The sequence below is a fragment of the Rattus norvegicus genome, chromosome 5, assembly GCF_036323735.1.
Source record: "Rattus norvegicus strain BN/NHsdMcwi chromosome 5, GRCr8, whole genome shotgun sequence".
NCBI classification, from domain to species: Eukaryota; Metazoa; Chordata; class Mammalia; order Rodentia; family Muridae; genus Rattus; species Rattus norvegicus.
The window spans coordinates 12,546,237-12,573,149 of NC_086023.1; the positions used below are offsets into that span (position 1 = coordinate 12,546,237).

The window sequence follows — 26,913 nt, forward strand, 5'->3', positions numbered from 1 at the left end:
GATTCTTTTACCAGCTATTAACTGCCAACCTACGGTTTTCCTGTATTCATGTTAAATGTGTTTATAGATATAAAAGGAGGTAAACTCTGACTGTTTTAATTTAAAATCCTCTTCATATTTCCCTTCAGTATCAGTACAGAAACACAAGCATTCCAAGACTAATTCACTTACGATTATAGATACCTTAATCTCAGTATGTGAACACTGCATATAAATGTCAATCTGATTCTTTTTAATAGATGTATTTGTTTAAAATATGATTTCAATTGACCATTGCACTATCTGAGGACCCAGCTATACCTCTCTTGGGCATATACCCAAAAGATGCTCCAACATATAACAAAGACACATGCTCCACTATGTTCATAGCAGCCTTATTTATAATAGCCAGAAGCTGGAAAGAACCCTGATGCCCTTCAACAGAGGAATGGATACAGAAAATGTAGTACATCTACACAATGGAATAATACTCAGCTATCAAAACAATAATTATGAAATTCATAGGCAAATGGATGGAACTGGAAAATATCATCCTGAGTGAGGTAACCCAATCACAGAAAAATACACATGGTATGCATTCATTGATACGTGGATATTATCCCAAATGCTCGAATTACCCTAGATGCACAGAACACATGAAACTCAAGAAGGATGACCAAAATGCAGATGCTTGGCTCCTTCTTTAAAAGAGGAACTAGAAAACCCTTGGGAGGGGATAGGGAGGCAAAGTTTAGAACAGAGGTTGAAGGAAAACCCATTCAGAGCCTGCCCCACATGTGGCCCATACATATACAGCCAGCAAACTAGATAAGATGGATGAAGCAAAGAAGTGCAGGCTGACAGGAACCAGATGTATATCTCTCCTGAGAGACACAGCCAGAATACAGCAAATACAGAGGCGAATGTCATCATTAAACCACTGAACTGAGAATGGGACCCCCGTTGAAGGAATCAGAGAAAGAACTGAAAGAGCTTGAAGGGGCTCAAGACCCCATACGAACAACAATGCCAAGCAACCAGAGCTGCCAGGGACTAAGCCACTACCCAAAGATTATACATGGACTGACCCTGGGCTCCAACTGCATAGGTAGCAATGAATAGCCTAGTAAGAGCACCAGTGGAAGGGGAAGCCCTTGGTCCTGCCAAGACTGAACCCCCAGTGAATGGGATTGTTGGGGGTATGGTGGTAATGGGAGGAGGATGGGGAGGGGAACACCCATATAGAAGGGGAGGAGGAAGGGTTAGGGGGATGTTTGCCTGGAAACCGGGAAAGGTAATAACAATTGAAATGTAAATAAGAAATACCCAATTTAATAAAGATGGACAAAAAATAAAATAAATAAAATAAAATACGATTTCAAACTGGCTCATCTATTTTATTATCTATAGGCGATGCCTATAGATCATATTCATCTTATTCATAAGTTCTGACCATTTCAAATAATCTGCAATTCATGTTCTTGCAAATTTTTTGCACATTCCTACAAATGAAATTACTAGTTCAAAGAGTTCTTTTACAAGCACCATATTATAGTTGGGATCTTGACTGTTTCTCAAAGGCCCATGTGTTGAAGGCTTGATCCTAGGCTGTGTTGTGATTGGGCAGTAGGAGGACCTTTAAGTGTACAGCCTACTGGCAGGAAGCTAGGTCAGTAGGGTGTGTCACTCAGGAGTGGGTGACTAGAACTCTTTACCTTTCCGTACTATCTTTCACCCCCTGATTTCCATGAGGTGAGTAACCCCTATTGTGCAGTACTGCCTCTCAGATAGCCCAAGGCAAACATGACCAACTGAATGGCAACCTGAACCACCAAAAATTGTGAGCGAAAATAAAACTTTCCACTTTTTTTTGGATATTTCTTGGGATTACTGCAATAAACGAAAACTGGCACGCGCACGCGCGCGCACACACACACACACACACACACACACACACACGCACACACACACACACGCACACTGTCTGCTTTCTTATGTGGGAAACCTGAAGAAAGCTGATTTTAATGTAGCACAGTGATATGAAAGATTGGAAAGGCTGTAAAGAATGAATACACAGAAAAAATTGAATTTGATCATTACATGTTGTATATATGTTTTGAACTGTCAGACTGAACTACATTAATGTTTAAATACTCATAAGTAATGTTAAGAGTTCTTTTGTTGCTTAATATTTTATTGCTTAAATTAGCATACAAAGGATTCGTTGTGGTATTTTAAGCATAGTTTTCTTGTTAATGCCCCTGCCCCTAGCTTCTTCACCTCCCTGAGTCTCCTTACATCTTGACTTCCCAGCTCCTTTCCACTTTAAAGTTATGCGTGTCCTATTGCCCTTCCCCACTTGCTCAATACCTTTTCTCTATTAATAGTCCTCTTTCTAGTTTCATGGTTTATCCTTACACACACACACACACACACACACACACACACACGCACGCACGCACGCACATGCACACACACACACGCACACACACACATATATTCACATACATACATGCCTATAGCTTGAAAGTCAGGACCCATATCTGAAAGAAAATGTGTGACATATACCCATAAGACTTGAAAGCCTCTACAGAGATACTGGCCTATCCATGTTGATTGCATCTCTATTCACAGCAGCAAGGTAATAGAATCATCTAGATGTGCATTAGCAGATGAATGAACCATAAAAAAGTCATACATAGTATACTTTGATTCAGCCACAGGAAAATGAAACTTTGCAAATTGCAAGAAAAGTGGATACATCTAAAAATTTATGAGAGATAACCTATTCTCAAATGAGTACTTCAAAATTATGATATATTTAAACAAATTTCCAATTCAAAAGTTCATCCAATGTTTCTATATATCATATATAATATATGAAAATATATATGCTAAAACATGGTGTGTATAATACATTATATTTAATAGAATAAAATTCCAAAATGTCTGAATCTTTCCAGTAGTTTGTGTCCTGGTTGTTTGTTTGCTTTTAAGTAAGATCTAATATATTGCAAGCTTTGAGATCATCACTTACTCAAGGACAACTTTGAAGTGATCCTCCTGCATCCATCTACTTAAGTGCTGGGATTACAGATGTCCGCCACCATGCTTGGGTTATGTGAACTGATTGATCAGAGTCTGCATTTGGGGCAAACACTCCACTAAGTGAGCTGTATCATCAGGTCATCTATTCTTATTTAGATTATCTACTTTTTAATCGGGATTTTGCCATCTGATCACAGAGTCTCAATATAAGAACTGCATGTATGCTATAGAATACATCTTCTATCAAAAGCTTCTTACTGTAGCCAGCAGGAGTCAGACAATACAGAAGGGAATTCTCCATAATGTTCTGAGGAAAGGGATAGTGGACCACACAGCCTTAGGTGAGCTGTGAAACTGGGAAAACTGATTCTGCGCCTTGTACACACCCCAGACTCGAGTATTCTGTGACAGATGCATGAGATTGTGCAAGTCAGCATTGACTCTGTGGCTTGACTATATACATGGATTCAACGGTCACCATAAAGAGAAATAGAAAGGAAGACTTGACCTTTTTCATAGCCCCAGCACTTATACGTTTGTTCCCGTGATTTCTAAAAGGTATCTATCTCAGCAGCATTTCAAGATGAAAGGACAGAAACATGTGCTCAATGAGAATTTTACCCTTTCTTTACTCATTCTCTTATCTTGTTATTTATTACATAAAATATACCCATAAATAAATATTGATCAATGTCTAAATTAAATGCATCCAATTTGTTTCATAAAAACTGAGATGAATTGTTATCTAAATATTTATTTTTTTACATTTTTGTCTTATTGTTTTTATTTTGAAACAATTCACATTGATATGAAGAACTATATGATGAATATAATTATATGATGCATAGGCATAGAAAGTATTGCCTATGTCCTTCACCTCAATACTTTTCCAGCACCATCCTCCATGACAGGACTTCTGTGTCTAGAGCCAGATTCCACGTTTAGTCTTCATGTGTTTCAGTCTGAAGCCTTGACAGTTTTGAAGACTCTAAGGAAGTCACATTATAAACTGTGCCCCATTAAGTTTAATAGTTATATTTGAATTATCTTTGAATACTTTTATTTTTTTTTTCTTTTCTTTTTTCGGAGCTGGGGACCGAACCCAGGGCCTTGCGCTTGTTAGGCAAGCGCTCTACCGCTGAGCTAAATCCCCAACCCACTTTGAATTCTTTTATTCGTTATACACAATTGAAATTAGTGCACAAGCAAATTGTGTGGATTCAGTCCTGTCCTCTGAGTGGCACATTATGTTACACTTGGATGAGACAAGTGAGGAGCAATCTCTCTCTCTCTCTCTCTCTCTCTCTCTCTCTCTCTCTCTCTCTCTCTGTGTGTGTGTGTGTGTGTGTGTATGTGTGTGTGTGTATGTGTGTAACCAACACTCTCACCCATTAGTAAAATCTGTTGAAATGGCTATTACTGTCAATACAGAGTTATGTTTTCTTTGATGTTTATTTATGTTTGTGTTAATACACTTCTGTGTATGCAACAGGGCACATATGGAGGTCTGGGGATAACTCTCTCCATGGCTCACTCCATCTCCAAGTGGGTCCAAGAAATCCAACTTTAATAATCAGGATTGCCAACAAGTACCGTTACCCACTGAAGCATCTTGAGAGTTGACTCTTTTCGAAGCTCTCCAATATTTATTTTCCTAAAACTAAGGAATGATGTTCAAGGATGGACTGTTTGACTTTTCAATTAGCAGCTGTTCTATTCTCCCAGGCTGCCTTGAGCAACCAGACTGCTAGTAACAGCCAGTAGGAGGATCCTTATTTACTTAATCCCTGCCATTTTGAACATCCTATGGTTCCCTGGGGAAAACTACACAATGATCACAGCTGATGGTCTCACCTCCCTAATGTACAAGCTCTGTCAGTGCAGTTCAGGGGCATTGCAAACCTTGCTGAACTCTAGGAAACTCTTCAACATTTTCTATCTTGGACAGAGGGACTGCTAGGGCTGATGCTACGGAGGCAAGGTTCTAATTGTGCAAACATAAACTTCCATTTGTGTGTGTGTGTATGTGTGTGTGTGTGTGTGTGTGTGTGTGTGTGTGTGCGCGCGCGCGCGCACGCACGCTATGTTGTGCATAGCATGAACACAAACCTTGATATCCCTGCACAATGTGCTGCAATTGGTTCCAATAACCTTTTCTAGCTATACAAGTCAGCGACTCGGGCTCAGTATGTCACCAGATACCTCCTGTGCTGCCTCCCTCTGTGTTGCAATAAAAGTTTTCTTGCAAATGCCCTTCCCTTGCTTACTTTTAGAAGCGTTAGGTGAGCTGGTAGCACAAAAGCCAAACAGCAGCGACAGCAGAGGCATTGAAGTGGCAGAGGTACCAACTGTGGAAAGATTGACAGGCCTTGGGCTGGAGAGATGGTTCAGCCGTTAAGAGCACTGACTGCTCTTCCCGAGGTCCTGAGTTCAAATCCCAGCAACCACATGGTGGCTCACAACCATCTGTAATGGGATCTGGTGCCCTCTTCTGGTGTGTCTGAATGATGTACTCGCATACATAATATATATATATATATATATATATATATATATTAAAAAAATTGACAGGCCATGCTACAAAAGTGGCAAGACTACCATTGTCTTCACAGTTCAAGGAAGCCAACATGTGCTGCTGCCAACAGCCTGTCTGCAAAAGAGACACATTCTGATGAGTGGATATTAGCTCAAAAGCTCGGATTACCGAAGATACAATCCACAGACTACATGAAACTCAAGAAGAATGACTAAATAAAGTAAGGATGCACCAGTCCTTCTTAGAAGGGGGAACAAAAATATTCGTAGGAGGGGCTATGGAGACAAAGTTTGGAGCAGAGACTGAAGGAATAGCCTTTCAGAGACTACCCTACATGGGGATCCAGACCATAATTATACAGCCACCAAAACTAGACAATATTGATGAAGACAAGAAGTGCATGTTGACAGGAGCCTGATATATCTGTGTCCTGAGAGGCTCTGCCAGAACATGGCAAATACAGAGTTGAATGTTCGCAGCCAACCATTGAACTGAGAATGAGGTCCCCATTGAAGGAGTTAGAGAAAGGACAGAAGGATCTGAATGGGTTTGCAACCCTGTAAGAACAATACCAACCAACCAGAACTCCAAGGCACTAAACCACCATCCAAAGAGTACACACGAACAGATAGATGGTTCCAGCTGCATATGTAGCAGAGGATGGCCTTGTTGGGCACCAGTGGGAGGAGAAGCCTTGGTCCTGCCAAGGCTGGAGCCCCCAGTGTAGGGGAATGTCAGGGTGGGAAGGCAGGAAGGGGTGGGTGGAAGGGCAGGGGAGCACCTCATAGAAAAAGGGGGAATGAGGCTGGGATAGGGGATTTATAGACGGGAAACCAGGAAAGGGGATAACATTTGAAATGTAAATTTTTAAAACTCCAATGAAAAATGTTTAAAAAATAAAATAATTTTTTAAAAAAAGAAAGAGAGATACACACAAGTTCTGTGTCTAAGAGGACGATGGCATTTGGCACACTGAAGACAGAAGGAAATCACCCATACATCAGTTATTTCCACCCAGGAATGTGCTATAAATGAAGTAAAGCTTTTTCTGTCCCTATTTAGTTTTCTATCTCTGCTCCCTTTTCTTCCTTCTCTCTGGTGATCTCTTATGCAGAACATTCAATTAAACCATTGTAAAAGTGTTTTAATTATTGCCTGTAACCTTTTACTTTATTCAATGATGGCATTCAGTGCTTAGACAGAGATGTTGTAAAGTACAGTGCACCATCCCAAAACATGGATTTGGACTTCATTTTTATTTTTCTATTAAAATATTTTATACACCAAATTTGATTGTATTGCTTGATCCCACAAACACTCCTCCAGTATATTCCCTACCCCCCTACATTTTTTTTAATTTTGAAAGAGAGCCAGAACATGGGATTGGGTAAACCTTTTATCTGTGATTGGCTCTAGTGTAAACCAAGCCCTGGAGAGACTCTGAATCCTTAGAGCCTCTCATGTCCTGAGTGGGCCCGCAGCTTCCACTGCTGAAAATCCGTACTGCAGAGTCTAAGTCTGGTTTTACGGGCTGACCTATCCCAGACTGACTACCCACCGCAGTGTGGTCTGCAGGCTGAATCAGAAAAGCAGGAAGCTAGCTCACTGACAGCTAATGAGAAGGAAGGTAAGCATATTGAGACAATGGCCAGTGCTGGAACAAAGAGGAAAAGGAAATAAAAGGGCTAGAAAATTGAGGCTGATGAGAAACAGAATGTTGTGGTGAGCCAAAGAAATGGCACGTCCTGGTCACAGAAGAGTCGCAGGTAACTGTAAAACCTTTAGGGACAGTGCACTCAATACCACAGGCCTTGTAGATGTAACACTGGTCACTGCCTAAGACCATCCCTTGAAGAGATTCTCCTTCCTACCCATGATTTCCATCTACAGAGTGCAGAAGACCCCTTCAAGCTGGTTGCAAACATTATCATTGGAAGAAAATGGTTTACGCCAGTCTTCTCTACTGGAAAGTTACATTCACATTTAGAAATACTAGATATTTCACGGGAAAATGCCTTGGGAATATGTCACATCTTACCATCCATCCAACTCCTCTCAGCAGTTCAACAGTTGTTGCCTTTTCTTACCTAGGCTATGAAGTAGCAATTTTCCCAATCTCTTAATCCTTTGAATGTTACTACTGGCATTCTACTAGTTAACCTTTCTCCTCTTCCAAGAATCAAACACATTCTATATTCCATTAAATCTTAGTGGAATGAAATATTCTATTTATTTCTATTCTGTTTTATCCACTATGATAAACTTTTATCTTAATTCTATATTTTGATCTTTACTTGACTCTGGTTTCGGAGTCTCCCCAAACTGGCCTCTCTGTTCTTGTGACATCATAATCACCCTTTAAACAGCAGATGTAAGATGTCCTAAGTTAATTCATCTTATCCAAACCGAGGACCAGCCATTCCTTTAGCGATACTTGATTATTCTAGTAGGGAAAGATACGTCGATATCACAATCTGGGTACCAAGTGTGCTCATTGCTACTCAGATACTGTTACTCCTAGCTTCTCACAGCGAACAGAGCAAAGATATAAATGCGGTACAGACACCTTAACATAAGTAAAGCCTAAACCTGTTATCGAAAGACATGAGATTAGATGGTACCTGCAACTCAGTTCTAACATCCAAACTTTTCTCCACTTTTAATGCTATCCCTGTCTTTATTCGTGACAAAACTGGCTTGCATGATTTTTGTTAAAGAATTTATTTATGTATCTGAGTACTATATTTGCATGTATGCTTGTGATAGAGCATTAAACAGAAGAGACATCAGATCTCATTACAGATTGGTTGGTTTGGATGCTCTCCTTTTGTTGTTAAGAGGAGTGTTCACAATTAAGTCCAGATCTTGTGTGTGGAAGTCAAGTTCTTTCCCACTGGGCTACGTTCCCAGCGCTATTTCATTTTGGAGTCAGTTTATTTCCTTGTAAACTGTTTGAATCGCTTCTCAGCCTTTTGGCTAAGATCAAGTGTAGTAAACTGTTTGAAAATAAGATGTAACACGTTATGGGTCAAAATTAATGGGTTAATAATCTAAAGCATGTCAGATACATTTTAACAGATCATTCTGAGGTTAAATCAATAAGAATGTATTACCTTTCACTCTGGGAAACTTGATTAAAATAAACATCTTTCCTCATCTTTGACTCTGTAACTGTTCCAGAATTATAAAGACCAATATAAAGTCAGAAACAAGAACATCCTTATAACTTCAAGAACTGGGTAGAAATCTCTGACAAGAGTTATTTCAAAACTGTATTGGCTTATTAATGTGAAGACTTTCTAAATAACAAGGTAGTACTTTTATTACCTCTTCCCAGAAAGCACTTTACTACAAACACAATTTTTACATTAATCTTTCAGAACAAGGTAGGCATGGAGCTTAGCTTGTGAGTCTAGCATAGGCATCCTTCCTTACCCTATTCATAGCATGCCAATCACAGCTGTCACCCTGTGTACCACCTCCACATCCAGGGACGCTCCCTAATGAGAGCCAAGTCTTTTCATACTATAACACAGAAACAAAGGATAGTCATGAGCTAGGGAAGGATGGAAACATATTGGAGTCTGAGCTTCCAGATATGTAGGTACCAATGATGAGCAAAGCCACTGCAGCATAATGGATCTAAATGCATCCAAGGATGCCTCAGATCTGACCATGAGTCCAACTCTCCCTGTGTGCAGCAAATCAGTTCATACAAATTTAGGCTATGTGAGTAGTACCACACTGAAGCACAAACATGATAAGAACATGAGTTTATTCTACTTTGAGAGCGTTAAACCATATTTAAAGAAATATAATGAGTTTCACTGGCCACACTGTCAGTGTACACATACACTTAAAATTTACATGAAAATACACGAGTGTCAACACTGTTCTGCTTTGCAGTGGTTCAGGATGTCGTAGTCTCGTGTGAGGTCAGAAGCAATACACATGCTACCTTGAGAATCTTCCTAACCAGTAGCCAGTTAATAATTACTCTGTATAGTTAATGGAAATGAAAAAAATCTAAAAATCTGCATACCTCTTTGTATGGAAAATGATAAATTTGGATGATCTACACCATATAATCTCTCATGAACTAAGTTTAATGATGTCTACTGCAGACGAAGGGGCCACTTTAATTGCCTAAGCCAGACAATTCAAGTACTGAATTACTTTTAAGCTATTAACTTTCTGACCCTGGGGTTTGACAGAACTCCTGTTTTCGCAGCACACGTTTTACATTTGTTATAAAACTACCCCACTTTCGTGGGACAGGGACCATTTTACACCTTGCCAGTTAAGAACTTAGACGTAAATTTTGAAGTGATCAAAGTCACACTTCTTCTGCTGTATCACAACCCTGTGAAACACTCCTATAAGTCAAATGCCCAAGCTCTGCTCTGCTTAACTGATTTTAATAAGCCAAAGGGAAACTGAAATTATTACACGCTACATAAATCTCAGAGTTTGTGGAGTGCGAGTCACTTTCATCTTATGTGTGTTTGTACCCTTTTCAAATGTCACCACCCAGGACTCTTATGCAATGATCTTTAGGCATGGTTCTGTGATGTTTCAAACTATTTTTATTCATAGTTAAAGGTAGTTTAAATGTATGTTCCTAGATCACCTGAAATCAAAGTTAGTTTCAGTTTATTTTGATTGTGGTGTACAAAGCAATTTTTAAGCATCACTAGTGAAACAGTATTGTCGATAAACTAAGTACAGAAATCTTATGGATTTTTACAAATTAAGCCTGGTGTAGTGATGCATGCCCTTAACTTTCCAGCATTTGGGAGGCAGAGCAGGTGGATCGCTATGAATGCAACGTGGTCTGTTTAGGAAGGTCTAATCAGCACAACCAGGGTCATGGTCTTTTCAAAATCTCCAAAAAAGTTCAGCCTTTCTCAATCCCAGGGAGAAGGCTATCTTTCCTATTTGATATTCTTTGAATAACTTTGATACGCTCCCTTTAAAATGTTTCACTGTAATAAGAAGGAAGGGGGTTCCAAATATTCCTATCACACAAAGCACACAGTGGGACATCCTCTCAGTGAACGTTCTGACCACTGAAGAAGCCTGTGTCACTAATCCTTGGGCCCCCACCTAATACAGTTGGGGTAACAATGATGGTAGCTACCTATTTTAAATTGTTACTTTCTTAAAAGAAATTTTTAGCTTATATTTTCATTTCTTAAAAATGGCTCAAGAATGGAGGCAATATATTGCTGTAGTCTTCTCTTCCAGACCTGAGGGTGGGGAGGTCTCCACTGAACTTCCACTTCAGTTCTGAGAAACACTGGGTCGCAGGAATTTTATATCACCAACATCCATCCCATCGATGATATTTCTAGGCTGGTTTTGTTTGCTTGATTGATTAGTTTGGGTTTTGTTTTCTTTGTGGCATGTTTTTCGCTATAGCCCAGACTATTTTTTTTTAACTCACTCTGTAGCTCAGACTGAAGGAGACTGTAGGACCATCTTACCACAGTCCAACAGGTGCTAGGACTGCAGGCGCGGCCACCACGTCTGACTTCTGCATTGACTCTAACTTGAGGAGAAATAGGCTACTAATTGGTATGAGTTCCCAAATGGGTAAAATTGGCCAATTCTACTCTCAGAGTCAAACTCTACCATAGTCATTGCCCACGTACTGGCACCCATCCTGCTCTGAGCAGTCGAGAACTTCCTATCTGCTTTCCTCCCTTCAGTTATGGAAAGTGCACATCAACCCTAAAAAATGAACTACTCACCACTTCACTCAAAGCTGCTGGGGATTACGTAATGTGCACCCAGTAAAGTACAAAAGCATAGGATTCTGTTGGTTAGGGTGGGGAGATCTAAAGCTTTCGTGAAGCAATTTTCTTAGTCACTTAAAACTCTTCAAAGGGAAATTAGCTGCTGAGCATTGAAGGGGAGGAGACTGCTGATAAATATCAAGTCCAGCTTTTTCCCTAATCATGGAGAAAGTTAATTCCATTATTGTCACTTGGAAAGAATGGTGGGCGTTTTTAAATAAGTCAGGTGAGAAGGGGAATCTATTAAAAGCAACTCCCTATTTTTTTCCTTGGCTAACTCTGCTTTATATTCCAGGAATGAAGCCAACAAATACTGCCGAAATGCTTCAGCTTCTTATTTTGATGGAATTCACATACCATTTCATAATCCGTGTCTACCTTTCTGAGTTTTCCTGTTGGGAGGCTGTGCGTAATTTATAATCATTACACTGGGGATACGGAAGGATGCTAAGGGCTCGCATGGCTGTGGGGTAAGGATTTAGCAGAAGCAAAATTTCCTGTGCTGACATTTTTGAAACAAACTAAAATTTAAGAGACCTGCAAGACTTTGTGGCATCTTTAACAGAGTTTTCACTAAAACAGTTCTCCAACTTTTCAAAATGTTACCACATTAACTTAAGATCAGGCAGAAAAACTTGGAAACACTTAATTATTTGAAACCTGCCCTTCCCAGGGAAAATATCTTTTTGTGCCCCCACGAGCCCTTTTAGGCAGAGGCATTAATGCCCCCCACCCCCACCCCCACCCCGTCCGTCTGCAGATCTCTGCTGCTCCAGTCTTCAAGAAGCTTCTGGGATCACTAAAGCATGCTCTTCCTCTTTCTCCCCAGTTCCTCAGCCTAAGACTTAGGCAGCTGCTTTTCAGGTGTGCGGGTCACAGGATAGTGGACTGCAGAGTTAGGGGCCTCGGGCACCCCTCCCAGGTGAGCCTGGCCACTTGACTCCAGCATCTGGCCAGCAACTGACAACCTGCTGATGCTTAACACATAGGTGGTGCCTGCTTTCTGCCCCTTAGGTCAAATTTTCCCTCTTGTTTAGTTCTTTTTCACAGTGTCCTCGGAAAAGGCATGTTTTCCTAAAACCGTTCTCTGCTCCTTTCCACCTCAGAGAGCGGGTACAGAGGCTGTGCAGAGGGCTCTGGTTTCAGCCACAGTCCCATGTGCTTCCCAATGGACCAGCTTTAACATTTTTTTTCTCCAGCCGGTCAACTCCTCCACTTTTTCAGGTTCTACTACTGCTCGTATTTAAAATAAGAAAATTAAACATACAAGATAATGTGAATTCGGTGTGTGTGTGTGTGTGTGTGTGTGTGTGTGTGTGTGTGTGTGTGTGTGTGTGTGAAGATAGTCTGAGGTTGTACATCTGGATCGCCTGTCTCACGCTGTCTAAGCCCTGCCAAACGGCTACTAGATGCAAGACAGTCAGATGGCTCCAATTGTGTGCTGTTAGGCTGAAGTTGGGCCCTCCAGAGCTCACCTGTCAGTATCCAGGTAACTGGCCAAGTGCCAGCCTGGCTGCAAACACCTAGCTGGACAGGGCTCCCTCTCCCGCGCAATTGCTCAACACCCTACCTACACTTAAGGGAATTCTGATTTTATTTCTGCACCACCAGCACCCACAAAGAGAGCGGGACCATTCCCACCAGGGCTCCTTACCTCAAACAGAGGACCGATCTTGTTTTTCTCCAGGTAAGCCTGGATTCGGGTCTGTTGACGAGACGCCATGGGAAAACAGATGGGTCAGCAGAGAGAAGACAGTGCACCTTGGCTGGGGACAGCCCTCCTCTGGCCCAGGATGGACCCACAACAGGAGCTGGGTTGCCTGGGCTTCCTGGCACAGCGATGGCTAGCAAACCGGTGAGGAGCGAACCCGAAGGGAGCAGGACTCAAGGAACCCGGGCGAGGCTCTGCCAACTCAGACAACTCCGAGGTGAGGGGAGAACTACCTCGCATCCTGCAGCTCGCGCCCACCCGCTCTCTGCAGCGCCGCTGCCAAGGGGAAATCGCGGGCAGAGGCTGGTCTGTCCTCTGGGCGGCAGCAGCAGCAGGAGCCGGTGGCCAAAGGCTAGTGTCTGTGCAGCGTCTCCACGAGCCGAGCCAGGGACAGCGCGAGCCACAGGGGCGACAGCGCGGAGCCGCCCAGAGCGCGCCACGGTGTGAGCCCAGCTCCAAGCTGCTCCCTGAGGCGGTGCTCGCTCCCTAGCGACAGCGCCGCTCAAAAAGCCAATGGTAAAGGTGCTTCTTTCAAAGTGCACATAAATCTGGTGCTTGTTGGCTACTCCTTGGCAGCTACAACCGCAGTTCTAAAAAGGATAGTCCTCACCATTGGGTTTGATCTTCTCCTGGCCAAGCGCTCTGTCTTCTCTGGCCCAGGATAAGAGAAAGCCAGAGATGAGAACTATGGGTGGGTTTTGCCGTGAAAACAAAGTTACTTATGTTAAAAGGAAAAAGGAAAGAATATCTGTCTTGGCCTTGAGCAAGGCAGCCGCAATCAGCGTTGCTGTTTGAGAACTGATTGAAAATTCCCTAAGTGCAGACACCGAAAAGCTGGAAGCAACCCTTAGGCATTTGGCATGGAGATTAAACAAAAAAACAAAAAACAAAAAAACAAAAAAAAAAAAACGAGTCAGATCTCTCTCTCTCTCTCTCTCTCTCTCTCTCTCTCTCTCTCTCTCTCTCTCTCTCTCTCTCTCTCTCTTTCCAAGTTTGCTTTTCTGCCTACACCTTCAGTTCTGTAGGTTACACCTCTGGCTAGGGCTCCGATCTTCCTTCTAACAGTTCTTCCTCTAGATACCACGTGAGCACATCAGTTTTACTTAATACCTTCTTGTTATGCATGGATCTTTCAAATTTCAGATCCACAGTTATTACAGGATTCTGCATAGAGTTCTTTGCATTTCTTTTAAAAACATGATATAAAACACTAAAGCCCCCGAGATGATTTGCCCGGTTCCAAACCACTGTGCATTACCCAATCAGAACGTTTTCACTGAAACAGTTGGTTGTCTGTTGGGCACCAGTTTCCTTAAAATCGACTGTGGCAGCAGAGATCCCACCCGTACCCCCACCCTCCACTGTGCTCCAGGTTTCTGTGACTTGTATCTGTCCAAGCCTTTTCTCTCCATTTTAATTTATCTTAGTAACATACAATAGTTAAGATTAGAATGGATTGTTCCAGGAAGTGCTGTAATAATTGCCTTTAATAATTCACATGCAGAAAATCTCCTAGAGGAGCTAGGATATTAGCCACTACTGATAACTCAAAGCAGACATGTTTTGGGGTGGAAAGATGTTGGGGCTGTTACTTTTGCAGCCAGCGTCATGACATTCCCAGTGCAGGCGGGGGTAACGAACAGTGAGGTGTCCTGAACTGTCACACATTTTCCGCAACAGTTCCAAACCATGATTACTTGTGTACTTTTCCATAAGAACAGGAGATACTGACTATACATCGTGAATACCATCATGTCTCTGAAATATGTCGTAGAGTTGGAATGAAGCCCTGTGAGTCACCTAAGGGCCCAAGTATTTTAAATTCCACAGTGAACTGCAAGATCAGGACAGTCCTTCATCAAAGTACATCTTCTAAGAGTAATGTGGAAGATCTTTCCTCAAATCTATCAATATAATTAATACGTCTTCACTAAGCCCAGGAGTTCTGCATCAATTTTCTTGGAAGAAAGTATAAAGTTTAGTCTGACAACTGTTTGTACATTAAAGAAGACCCATAATGAGATTTTAAGTAAGGATGCTACATTTCCAAGTATCCCAAACTGACATAACTGAGACCTTTCCGAAGCCACTCCACTACTAAACAAACACGATCTCGTTCATCCCACTTCTTACTAAATCTGATACCATTGTTCCTGGAAGTATTTTCTGTCTAGCTTCCCCATAATAGACATAATATGAAGACCAAAACTTTAAAGGCAGAAAGCTCCACCTTGTCCTGTGGTGTTCAGTCCTGTGGAAGTTATTGGCAGCTGCACAGATGATGGTGTGCTAATACAGGGGTAAAGAAGTATTCTGTGGCTATAGTTTTCTTGAGGACTATTGTGAGGCTTGTTGAGTCTCCTCAATGAATATTTAACAAAGGATAGAGTCTCCATACAAAGTCTTGGAAGATTCAAAGTTTGGTTTTCTTGCTGAGACTGGAGGAGCGAGATTTGGGGGGTGAAGTTTCAAGCTTCAACATTAAAAACTAGCATGCGAGAGTATACAGTCATGCCACAGACCAGTGGTTAGAGAAACAGGGGTAAACCCGGATGAGGATCACATGCAGTAATAAAAATACCCAGCATTCATCTTCTTACAGTCTTAAATGCCTTGCTCAGAACTGACATGTCAAGTGGGAGGTGATTATTTGGGTTAGACATTCTATAAAATGATGTCAGCTAGAATTAGAACTAGACTCTGGCATGAAAAGAACGGAATTTCATTTTGTGAGGACATACATAAGAAGGAATCTGTTGATTAAGTGTATGTCCATTGAGATAGGAGAAGGAAATTAGAATGACACTGAGTTCTGGAATAAAGTGAGGATATGGCAGGCACTTGTTCAAACCACCATATAAAATAGATGGCTCAGCATTTTCATTCAGGTTGCCTCATTCTCAAATGGAGCCCATCTATATCCTGTACCCTATAGTGTAGGATTAGTCAATGATGAATGATGAAGCTTTTAAACATTAACATTCACTGAGGAGACGGCTCCACCTGTCAATGATGGAGCTTTTAAACATTAACATCCACTGAGGAGACAATGTACGAGGTAAATTTAGTAGACTGGTTCAGTCCACCACTGTACTTCTCGATTAAACTTTGTCCCTATTCATGGCACTCATAGTCTGCTTTGTTTCATTTGGTTCATTTTGGCCTCTTAACCTGTGAACTACTTAAAATCATGAAATATATTTTAATAATGTCTTTATGTTTACAATATGCAATATATTATATAGTAAGTTCTTCATAACTGTATCTTTGGAACACTATGATTCTGCATTTTAATAATTCTGATCACTTTTATTCTTTTGGTTTACTAGGGGTCTAGAGAAATGGCTCAGTTCTTTACAGTACTTGCCGCTCTTCCTTGGACAAGACTCTGCTTCCTAGCATCTCTGTCAGGCTGTTCACAAACTCCTGTAATACCAGCCCTGGGTGATCTGATCCTTCTGGACGATTCACATAAACGTAATTAAAAATAATAAGAACACATTCTTTTAAATGATCGATTGAAATTTAATCCTGGTCTTGGATTGAATTTAACAAGCGTTTTCTGTCCACATTACCTTGGTAAGCTTTCTCCTTTTTTGGCCACTTTTAGTGAGACTATTTTGACCTCATTGTGTTCTAGGAGTGCCTGTCAGCATAATTTACAAGTATACAGGATGCAATTTATAGAACATTCTAAAGCCCTTGTCTAACTCCATTTGTAAGACACCTTGCACAGCTCCTTAAACAAATGATTTTCAATGAAAGACAGAGCAGTGGCGAAGTCCCATTGACCCACCTCACATCCAATAGCAATGTGACCTCTTAAAATTGATTCGACATAGAGATCAGACAGCAGAGACAGTCTCTACAGGGTCCTTGAAGGGACACTCTTGAGCCCTGAAGCGCAGTCCTCCCTTTCTTTGATGACTTTGCCTTCTCTTTTTACAATAAGCAGTGACAAGTACCTTCCCAAAGAACATGGTGGCTTTGAGCATTCTGCCCATGCAAAAAAAGAGGACAGTTAGTTTTCTTCCTTTCTGCCTGAACGGGTACAAGTGCCACATCTGCCATCTGAACACGGTCACACAGCGATTTCTCCACTGAACCAATGCATCGCATCCTGGAGACAACATCAAAAAGTTGGTGCTTTCAATTTCATCTTTTCCGGATGAAGAAAGAGAGACACCCAGCAAATAATGTACCCAGAATGAAAGCTAAGCAAATAACAGAATGTGTGCTTGGACCTCTGTGGTGTCCGAAACACTCATAGCCCTGCCAACCAAAGTCACAAATACTTCATTTCCCTTCACTTTGAGTTCTTTCACACCAGGGGTGATTTTGATAATGAATTTCAAGACCAACATAATTGTTGGCCCTATGCTAAATGAACACATTGTCTCTCATGATTTTAAAACACACCCAGTCAGTCGCATTCACACTAACTGCTCTTAGTGTCTAGTAACTCAGATTCAGTGGCGCCACTGGATTCAGAACTACAATGATTCTTTCATTTGATACAGCCCTGCCTACTGTTATTGTTAGAATTCAATCTCTTTTACTTTCACACTAAAATATTAGATTTTAATATTTAATTTTTAATATGTGGGTTCATAAGCAATCTCCATCTCAAAGTCCTTAATTTATGGCAGTAACTTTACAACAGGTTTATTTATTAAGTCATGCCCCATCTGAAGAATGGCTACAGACATCAGACTATAGACATATTTCTTATTGTGTCAGTAAACTCTTCATCCTGGCTGGCTTCTGCTTGTATTTTTGCAATGGCTTTGTCTTGTGTTTTCATTCTAGTATGAGTCTCTGTTAGGAAATGGGACGTAATCAAGAATGTTACATGATACTGGTTATATTGAAAGGAAGGAAATAAAAATAAGAATGTCTGAGCAAGCAAAAGATCACGTGATAATGCAACAAAACTCCACTCTGCACATGCCCTGGGGAACCAGGCACTCTGCCTGGGACAGCATGGTCTTATATTCCAGTCTAACTATCAAGGAATAAGCAACGTGAGACCTATTTCTTAAATACACATCTCCATAAATGCCAGCTCATTTTCAGCTACAATAAAGTGAATCACAATAACACTAGCACAAAAGGTTAATTTTAGGTGAATTAGTGGAAGCACTATTGGCCAGCCTAAATTTAAACTTTAAATATAAAATGCTACTATGACTTTACGCTCTGCAAATATAATACGATTTCTACCGTAGACAAAACAATCAACAAATTCTCTCCCTCAGAAACAGATACTGCCCCATGTCTCACAGCTAACACTCACCCTCAGATGGATTTGGTCCTAGGAGACAGATGATTCTGAGGAACCTACGAATAAGCTGATTTTCCACAAGCATGAGATAACCACACCCATCTATCCTCCCTTTACAAGTAGTGAATGAAGGAACATCTGTTGCTCTTGATGAAGACCCAGTTCAATTCCCAGCAGCCATATAATATTCACAAGACCCATAACCCCTGTTCCCGGGCATCTAGTGCCCTCTTCTGGCTCTGAGGCGTCAACCAGGCATGTGATGACACACATACATAGACAAAACACTCATACATTGAAAAAATTAATACATTTTGAAAAAGGTTTTAACTAAAATATGCTGGCAATTTGTAAGGTAGGGTCTGAGGAATAGACAGGAATCAGGTTGAATATTTTGTGTTCAAATCATGATGAAACCGTATACAATCAAGTCCAGATGATGTACTTTAATGTAGCATTCCTCTAGATACTTAGTAATGTGGTTTGAATATGGTTATTTCTTGCTTGAAATTTGGTTGCCATTACAGCACTGAGGGGAGTGTGACCTCATGGGGAGGGACGGCTATGGTGGTGGGGTCCTCCTGAATCCAGTAAAGCTGTTGGTTAGTTAGTTCTTGGCTTGTCAGGTACCAAGAAGTAGTGACAGTTATCTGGGCTCTCATCTTTTATGCTTCACACACACTTACTCTGTAGAACTGAGAGCCTAAGTTTCTCTTCTCTAGTGAATCCAAGATTTCCTCCATCTTATGATATGTATTTGTTACTTTCAACATGCACTAACTCATTGGATCCATTTGGCCAAACTATTGCCAAAGCAAGATAGTGTTTTTTTTTAATTTCATAGTATTTAATCAAATGACATTATATTTTAAACTTGCTTTATTGTATTTATTTGTGTGTGTGTGTGTGTGTGTGTGAGAGAGAGAGAGAGAGAGAGACAGAGAGACAGAGAGACCGAGAGAGAGACAGACAGAGACAGAGAGAAAGGGGAAGAGAGAGACAGAGACACAGACAGAGCATATGTATGTGTAACCTTGTGTGTACCACAGAACATGTTTAGAGTCAGTTTTCTCCATCTGCGACATGAGTCCAAGAAGTAGATTAAACTCATCATTAAAAATGGTGGCAAGCATCTTTACCTGCTGAGCCAGTGGGCCAGCCCACAAAACTTGTTCAATAAAGCCAAGACTGTAAGACTATTTTAGAAATTTAACAAGGCACCAGGTTATGAACATTTTATATTTTATTGTATCATTTTCAAAATAACAATTAGGCAAAACAAAGTCAGACAATGACAGAATCATGTTCCTAGTAAAGTGAAAGGCACAAATACTCTGTTGTGTGTGGTGAATAATGTACTGAGTATTGTTTCTTTAACAAAATCTCAAAAGCCCTATTTTATCAGTAAAGACTCAAGAGCCAGATGCTGGGGTGAAAGCCTGCTAGTTCAAAAAGCAATCACCTCACCTTCTTCCTCAGCTGCTGTCCCAAAAGGAAAAGCAAGCTCTCCTCTCCATGACATCTTAAAAACTCTTCAAACTGAATGCCCCTCCCTTCTACTTCCTGTGCATCTCCTTACTTATCCCTGCGCGTCTTCCTGGCTCCCTCTTTCATTTTTTTAAAACATTTATTGTATGTATGTGAGTACACTGTAGCTGTCTTCAGACACACCAGAAGAGGGCATCACATTCCCACTACAGATGGTTGTGAGCCACCATGTGGTTGCTGGGAATTGAACTCAGGACCTCTGGAAGAGCAGTCAGTGCTCTTAACCACTGAGCTGTCTCTGAAAACCCCTAGCTCCCTCTTACTCTTTATATTTTTCACTATGTTTACTCCATATCAACTGATCGATCCTCTGCATCTTGACTTTCTTTAATCCTGTTTACAATAAACAGAAAACTTTTGGATTAAAAGTGTGTACCAAGGCTGAGCCATACAACTAGAAACAGGTCTTTCCAGTCAATAACACAATCTCAGGGTTCACAGTATGATGAAATATCCTGCAACACTGGGAGCAGAATCTAAAGCCTTGCCCACATTCCACCACTACATATACCCCAACCTCAAGACATCTTTGTAAAGTGTGTTTTCTCTGCTCCCCCAAATAAATGGTTTTTCCTGTCATTTGTAATGTCTGCTGATACCTTTATAATTTAGTGCTTTCCAAGGACTTGAAGTTTTTCAAAGTTTTTACAAAGGCAGCTGAACTAGCTTTGGTGTCAAAGCCGGAATTGAAGCATAGATCTGGCAACTGTGCGATTCCCTGTTGCCTGTCCTTACCACTCTGTATTTAGACAAGAATAGGAAGCAGTAGTTGGGCAATAAAACTCCACACTAATTGTGGTGGGATACGAAATTTCAAATATGATCAGTTTGAGTCTAAAAGTCTGTGTTCTTTCTATTTATTACACAGGACCAATTTTAATTCTTATCGTTTTCAGTACTGCTAAAGAAATATTCATGACAGGTGATGAAATGTGTGACAATTTTATTAATGATCACTATGATAGGTGAGGGGCTGTGTGCTGCAGAGGTCACAGATTAGGGTCAGTTTCTTTCTTTCTTTTTTTTTTTCTTTTTTTCGGAGCTGGGGACCGAACCCAGGGCCTTGTGCTTGCTAGGCAAGCGCTCTACCACTGAGCTAAATCCCCAACCCCTTAGGGTCAGTTTCAAACACCAGTGGCCGTGTTAGCATCCACAGCAAAGGAGCGGGGTGAAAAAATAAGTGAATGAAAGACAAGATATCTGAATACTTCAGGAAGATTGTGACTAGATCAATAACTTTTGTTCTTCCTAAAAATAGAGCAAATGGACACAAACATCTCAAAGTTGAGGTCTGATTAGAGAAGGACCCAAGGAATCTGACTGAAGACAGATCAAGGAGATAGCTCTAAATATTCACTAACCCTTCTATTAAATGGCAAATATTAGTAATCAATGTGCTTCATAAAATGTGTTTGTACATTATAATATATTTTTGATGTTTTTTCACTATTTTTATAGAAATGATGCAATATTAGAAAATATATAGATGTATGAATTATGAAATTACAATGTTTTTTAGCATTCCAAAAATTTTCCTCACTATGAGCAGAATGTCCCTCCCATGGCTAGTCTACTTTTAAAGATAGCAAAAAGACTGGGGGATCACATTTTTTGCATGTAGAGTGGACAATCAGAGGCACACTCCCTTCTGGCCCACATACCCTAAGAGATAATGGTTTTCTCTTTAATTCTTCCCAGGCTAAGTGATAAGCAACTGAAGGTCATCCTCGTAGATGAGAGATGTCTGAAATTAGTCAAAATAGCCAATCCTAACCTGGTCACCTTATTCTGGCTTTTCTCCAGAAATTCCAAGGAGCTCATGATCTAGGCTTTCCCAGCATGTTCTCCATACTATCCAGATGCTCCCGACCAAATACTTACTCTTTGGCAACCATGTGTTTAAGGCTAGTATGAAGGTACTGTAAATTGATGCATAATTAATTCATCCCACATACAAAACACCCTAGCCCAGCAACACAGTTCATTGTGGAACATCAGTGGGTTTTCACTTGTGACCCATGTGGCCTTCTAAGAGCTGTTGTTGCTATTATCAGGAGAAAAGACTGTACCACATGCTGTTTCCCAAGGAAAAGATACGAATTCACATTCTTAATTATGGTTTCAGCTACACACATGCCCACCACTGTCAAAGTCAAATTCTGGTGAGTAGAAAAATTATGGACTGCTATGTCATCTACAAAACCAACTTTCCATGACTATAAGTCTTTCCTGGGTGAATTGTGAATGCAGTGGGCTGACAATTACAGAGAGAACACAGAGCAAACTTATGTACTCTGAATCCTAGCTCCAGAACATATCAACTCTCACATCTGCCCAAGTAGGTCTAGAAGCCTCACCTTCTTCTAATGTAACATTAAATACATCAATAAACCTAATGTAGGGTTCTGATGAACCAAGATTTGAGGTAATTTCTTGTTATTTTTAGATACACGGTATTTTTAACCATCAAACATTTTTTTCCTTTTTTTCTTTATTAACTTGAGTATTTCTTATTTACATTTCAAATGTTATTGCCTTTCCCAGTTTCCAGGCCAACATCCCTCTAACCCCTCCCCCTCCCCATCTTCCCCCCATTACCACCCTCCCCCCAAAAATCACATGCACTGGGGGTTCAGTCTTAGCAAGACCAAGGGCTTCCCCTTCCACTGGTTCTCTTACTAGGCTATTCATTGCTACCTATGAGGTATTAGGGTTAGGGTTAGGGTTAGGGTTAGGGTTAGGGTTAGGGTTAGGGTTAGGGTTAGGGTTAGGGTTAGGGTTAGGGTTTGGGTTAGGGTCCAGGGTCAGTCCATATATACTCTTTAGGTAGTGACTTAGTCCCTGGAGGCTCTGGTTACTTGGCATTGTTCTTTATATGGGGTCTAGAGCCCCTTCAAGCTCTTCCAGTTCTTTCCCTGATTACTTCAACAAGGGTCCCGTTCTCAGTTCAGTGGTTTGCTGCTGGCATTCGCCTATGTATTTGCTGTATTCTGGCTGTGTCTCTCAGGAGAGATCTACATCCGTCTCCTGTCAGCCTGCACTTCTTTGCTTCATCCATCTTGTCTAATTGGGTGACTGTATATGTATGGGCCACATGTGGGGCAGGCTCTGAATGGATGTTCCTTCTGCCTCTGTTTTAATCTTTGCCTCCCTATTCCCTGCCAAGGGTATTCTTGTTCCCCTTTTAAAGAAGGAGTGAAGCATTCACATTTTGATCATCCGTCTTGAGTTTCATGTGTTCTGTGCATCTAATGTAATTCAAGCATTTGGGCTAATAGTCACTTATCAATGAGTGCATACCATGTGTGTTTTCCTGTGATTGGGTTACCTCACTCAGGATGATATTTTCCAGTTCCAACCATTTGCCTACGAATTTCATAAAGTCATTGTTTTTGATAGCTGAGTAATATTCCATTGTGTAGATGTACCACATTTTCTGAATCCATTCCTCTGTTGAAGGGCATCTGGGTTCTTTCCAACTTCTGGCTATTACAAATAAGGCTGCTATGAATATAGTGGAGCATGTGTTTTTGTTATATGTTGGAGCATCTTTTGGGTACATGCCCAGAAGAGGTTTAGCTGGGTCTTTAGGTACTGCAATGTCCAATTTTCTGAGGAACCTCCAGACTGATTTCCAGAATGGTTTTACCAGTCTGCAATCCCACCAACAATGGAGGAGTGTTCCTCTTTCACCGCATCCTCACCAGCATTTGCTGAGTTTTTGATCTTAGCCATTCTCACTGGTGTGAGGTGAAATCTCAGGGTTGTTTTGATTTGCATTTCCCTTATGACTAAAGATGTTGAACATTTCTTTAGGTGTTTCTCAGCCATTCGGCATGCCTCAGCTGTGAATTCTTTGTTTAGTTCTGAACCCACCTGGGCTCTTTTTGGTTGGGAGACCTTTAATGACTGCTTCTATTTCTCTAGGAGTTATGAGGTTATTTAAATGGTTTATCTGTCCCTGATTTACCTTCGGTACCTGGTATCTGTCTAGGAAATTGTCCATTTCCCGCATATTTTCAAGTTTTGTTGAATATAGGCTTTTGTAGGAGGATCTGATGATTTTTGAATATCCTCTGATTCTGTAGTTATGTCTCCCTTTTCATTTCTGATTTTCTTAATTTTGACACACTCTCAGTGTCCTCTGGTTTGTCTGGCTAAGGGTTTATCTATCTTGTTGATTTTCTCAAAGATCCAACTTTTGGTTCTGTTGATTCTTTCTATGGTCCTTTTTGTTTCTACTTGGTTGATTTCAGCTCTGAGTTTGATTATTTCCTGCCTTCTACTCCTCCTGGGTGTATTTGCTTCTTTTTGTTCTAGAGCTTTTAGGTGTGCTGTCAAGCTGGTGACATATGCTCTCTCCTGTTTCTTTCTGCCGGCACTCAGAGCTATGAGTTTTCCTCTTAGCACAGCTTTCATTGTGTCCCGTAAGTTTGGGTATGTTGTACCTTCATTTTCATTAAATTCTAAAAAGTCTTTAATTTCCTTCTTTATTTCTTCTTTGACCAGGTTATCATTGAGTCGAGCATTGTTCAACGTCCATGAATATGTGAGCATTCTTCCTTATTGTTATTGAAGACCAGCTTCAGCCCATGGTGGTCTGCTAGGACACATGGGATTATTTCTATCTTTCTGAATCTGTTGAGGCCAGGTTTTTGACCAATTATATGGTCAATTTTGGAGAAAGTACCATGAGGTGGTGAGAAGAGTGTATATCCTTTTGCTTTAGGATAGAATATTCTATAAGTATCTGTTATGTCCATTTAGTTCATGACTTCTCTTAGTCTGACTATGTCTCTGTTTAATTTCTGTTTCCATGACCTGTCCATTGATGAGAGTGGGGTGTTGAAATCTCCTACTATTATTGTGTGAGGTGCAATGTGTGTTTCGAGCTTTAGTAAGGTTTCTTTTATGTATATTGGTGCCCTTGTATTTGAAGCATAGATATTTAGGATTGAGAGTTCATCTTGGTGGATTTTTCCTTTGATGAATATGAAGTGTCCTTCCTTATCTTTTCTGATGACTTTTAGTTGAAAATTTACTTTATTCGATATTAGAATTGCTACTCCAGCTTGCTTCTTCTGACCATTTGCTTGGAAAGTTGTTTTCCAGCCTTTCACTCTGAGGTAGTGTCTGTCTTTGTCTCTGAGGTGTGTTTCCTGTAGGCAGCAGAATGAAGGGTCCACGTTGTGTATCCAGTTTGTTAATCTATGTCTTTTTATTGGGGAGTTGACACCATTGATGTTGAGAGATATTAAGGAATAGTGATTATTGCTTCCTGTTATATTCATATTTGGATGTGAGGTTATGTTTGTGTGCTTTTCTTCTCTTTGTTTTGTTGCCAAGATGATTAGTTTCTTGCTTCTTCTAGGGTATAGCTTGCCTCCTTATGTTGGGCTTTACCATTTATTATCCTTTGTAGAGCTGGATTTGTAGAAAGATATTGTGTATATTTGGTTTTGTCATGGAATATCTTGGTTTCTCCATCTATGTTAATTGAGAGTTTTGCAGGATACAGTAACCTGGGCTGGCATTTGTGTTCTCTTAGGGTCTGTATGACATCTGTCCAGGATCTTCTGGCTTTCATAGTCTCTGGCGAGATGTCTGGTGTGATTCTGATAGGTCTGCCTTTATGTGTTACTTGACCTTTTTCCCTTACTGCTTTTAATATTCTTTCTTTATTTTGTGCATGTGATATTTTGACTATTATGTGACAGGAGGAGTTTCTTTTCTGGTACAATCTATTTGGCATTCTGTAGGCTTCTTGTATGCTTATGGGCATCTCTTTCTTTAGGTTAGGGAAGTTTTCTTCTATGATTTTGTTGAAGATATTTACTGGTCCTTTGAGCTGGGAGTCTTTACACTCTTCTATACCTATTATCTTTAGGTTTGATCTTCTCATTGAGTCCTGGATTTCCTGTATGTTTTGGACCAGTAGCTTTTTATATTTTACATTATCTTTGACAGTTGTGTCAATAATTTCTATGGAATCTTCTGCTCCTGAGATTCTCTCTACTATCTCTTGTATTCTGTTGGTGATGCTTGTAGCTACAGCTCCTTGTCTCTTCCTTTAATTTTCTATATCCAGGGTTTTTTCCCTGTGTTCTTCTTGATTGCTTCTATTTCCATTTTTATTTCCTTCAACTGTTTGATTGTGTTTTCCTGAAATTCTTTCAGGGATTTTTGTGATTCCTCTCTATAGGCTTCTACTTGTTTATTTATGTTTTCCTGTGTTTCTCTAAGGGAGTTCTTCATGTCTTTCTTGAAGTTCTCCATCATCATGATCAAATATGATTTTAAATTTAGATCTTGCTTTTGTGGTGTGTTTGGATATTCAGTGTTTGCTTTGTTGGGAGGATTGGGCTCCGATGATGCCATGTAGTCTTGGTTTCTGTTGCTTGGGTTCCTGCGCTTGCTTCTCACCATCAGATTATCTCTGGTGTTACTTTTTTCTGCTATTTCTGACAGTGGCTAGACTGTCCTATAGGCCTGTGTGTCAGGAGTCCTGTAGACCTGTTTCCTGTTTGCTTTCAGCCAGTTATGGGAACAGAGTGTTCTGCTTTCGGGCGTGTAGTTTTTTCTTGTCTACAGGTCTTCAGCTATTCCTGTGGGCCTGTGTCCTGAGTTCACCAGGCACGTCACTTGGAGCAGAAAAGTTGCTCTTACCTGTGGTCCCGAGGCCCATGTTTGCTTGTAGGGTGTTGCTTATGAGCTCTCCTCGAGGGCAGCATCCAGGAGGACCTGCGCCGCCTTTTCTGGGAGCCCCCGTTCACCAGGGTTCCAGATGGCGTTTTGTGTTTTCCTCTGGAGTCAGAAATATGGGCAGAGTGTAGTCTCTTCTGGCTTCCCAGGCGTGTCTGCCTCTCTGAAGGTTTAGCTCTCCCTCCCACGGGATTTGGGTGCAGAGAACTGTTGATCCGGTCCCTTCAGGTTCCTGATGTGTCTGGGGCACAGGGGACCTGCAGCTCCAGTGCCCCTATCTTCCGGGTCCCAGAGGCCATATATCCAT

General features: G+C 40.9%; 1 protein-coding gene and 1 pseudogene across 10 annotated transcripts in view; one reads left to right on the top strand and one right to left on the bottom strand.

The window, feature by feature from the left end:
* C5h8orf34 (similar to human chromosome 8 open reading frame 34) overlaps window positions 1–13,976 on the bottom strand; it is a 539,213-nt gene extending 525,237 nt beyond the window's left edge. For 7 of the 10 annotated variants that reach the window (XM_063288168.1, XM_017593564.3, XM_039110519.2 and 4 more), the window contains exon 1: window positions 13,016–13,976. In XM_063288168.1, coding sequence (XP_063144238.1) covers window positions 13,016–13,084 — 69 coding nt within the window. In that variant the 5' untranslated portion in view covers window positions 13,085–13,976. The remainder of the gene's footprint in view (window positions 1–13,015) is intronic. The other 3 variants (NM_001109259.2, NM_001195648.2, XM_039110521.2) reach the window with 2 other exon arrangements.
* Window positions 8,520–8,648, top strand: LOC120103365 (U2 spliceosomal RNA; annotated as a pseudogene).
* Window positions 13,977–26,913: the final 12,937 nt, after the last annotated feature.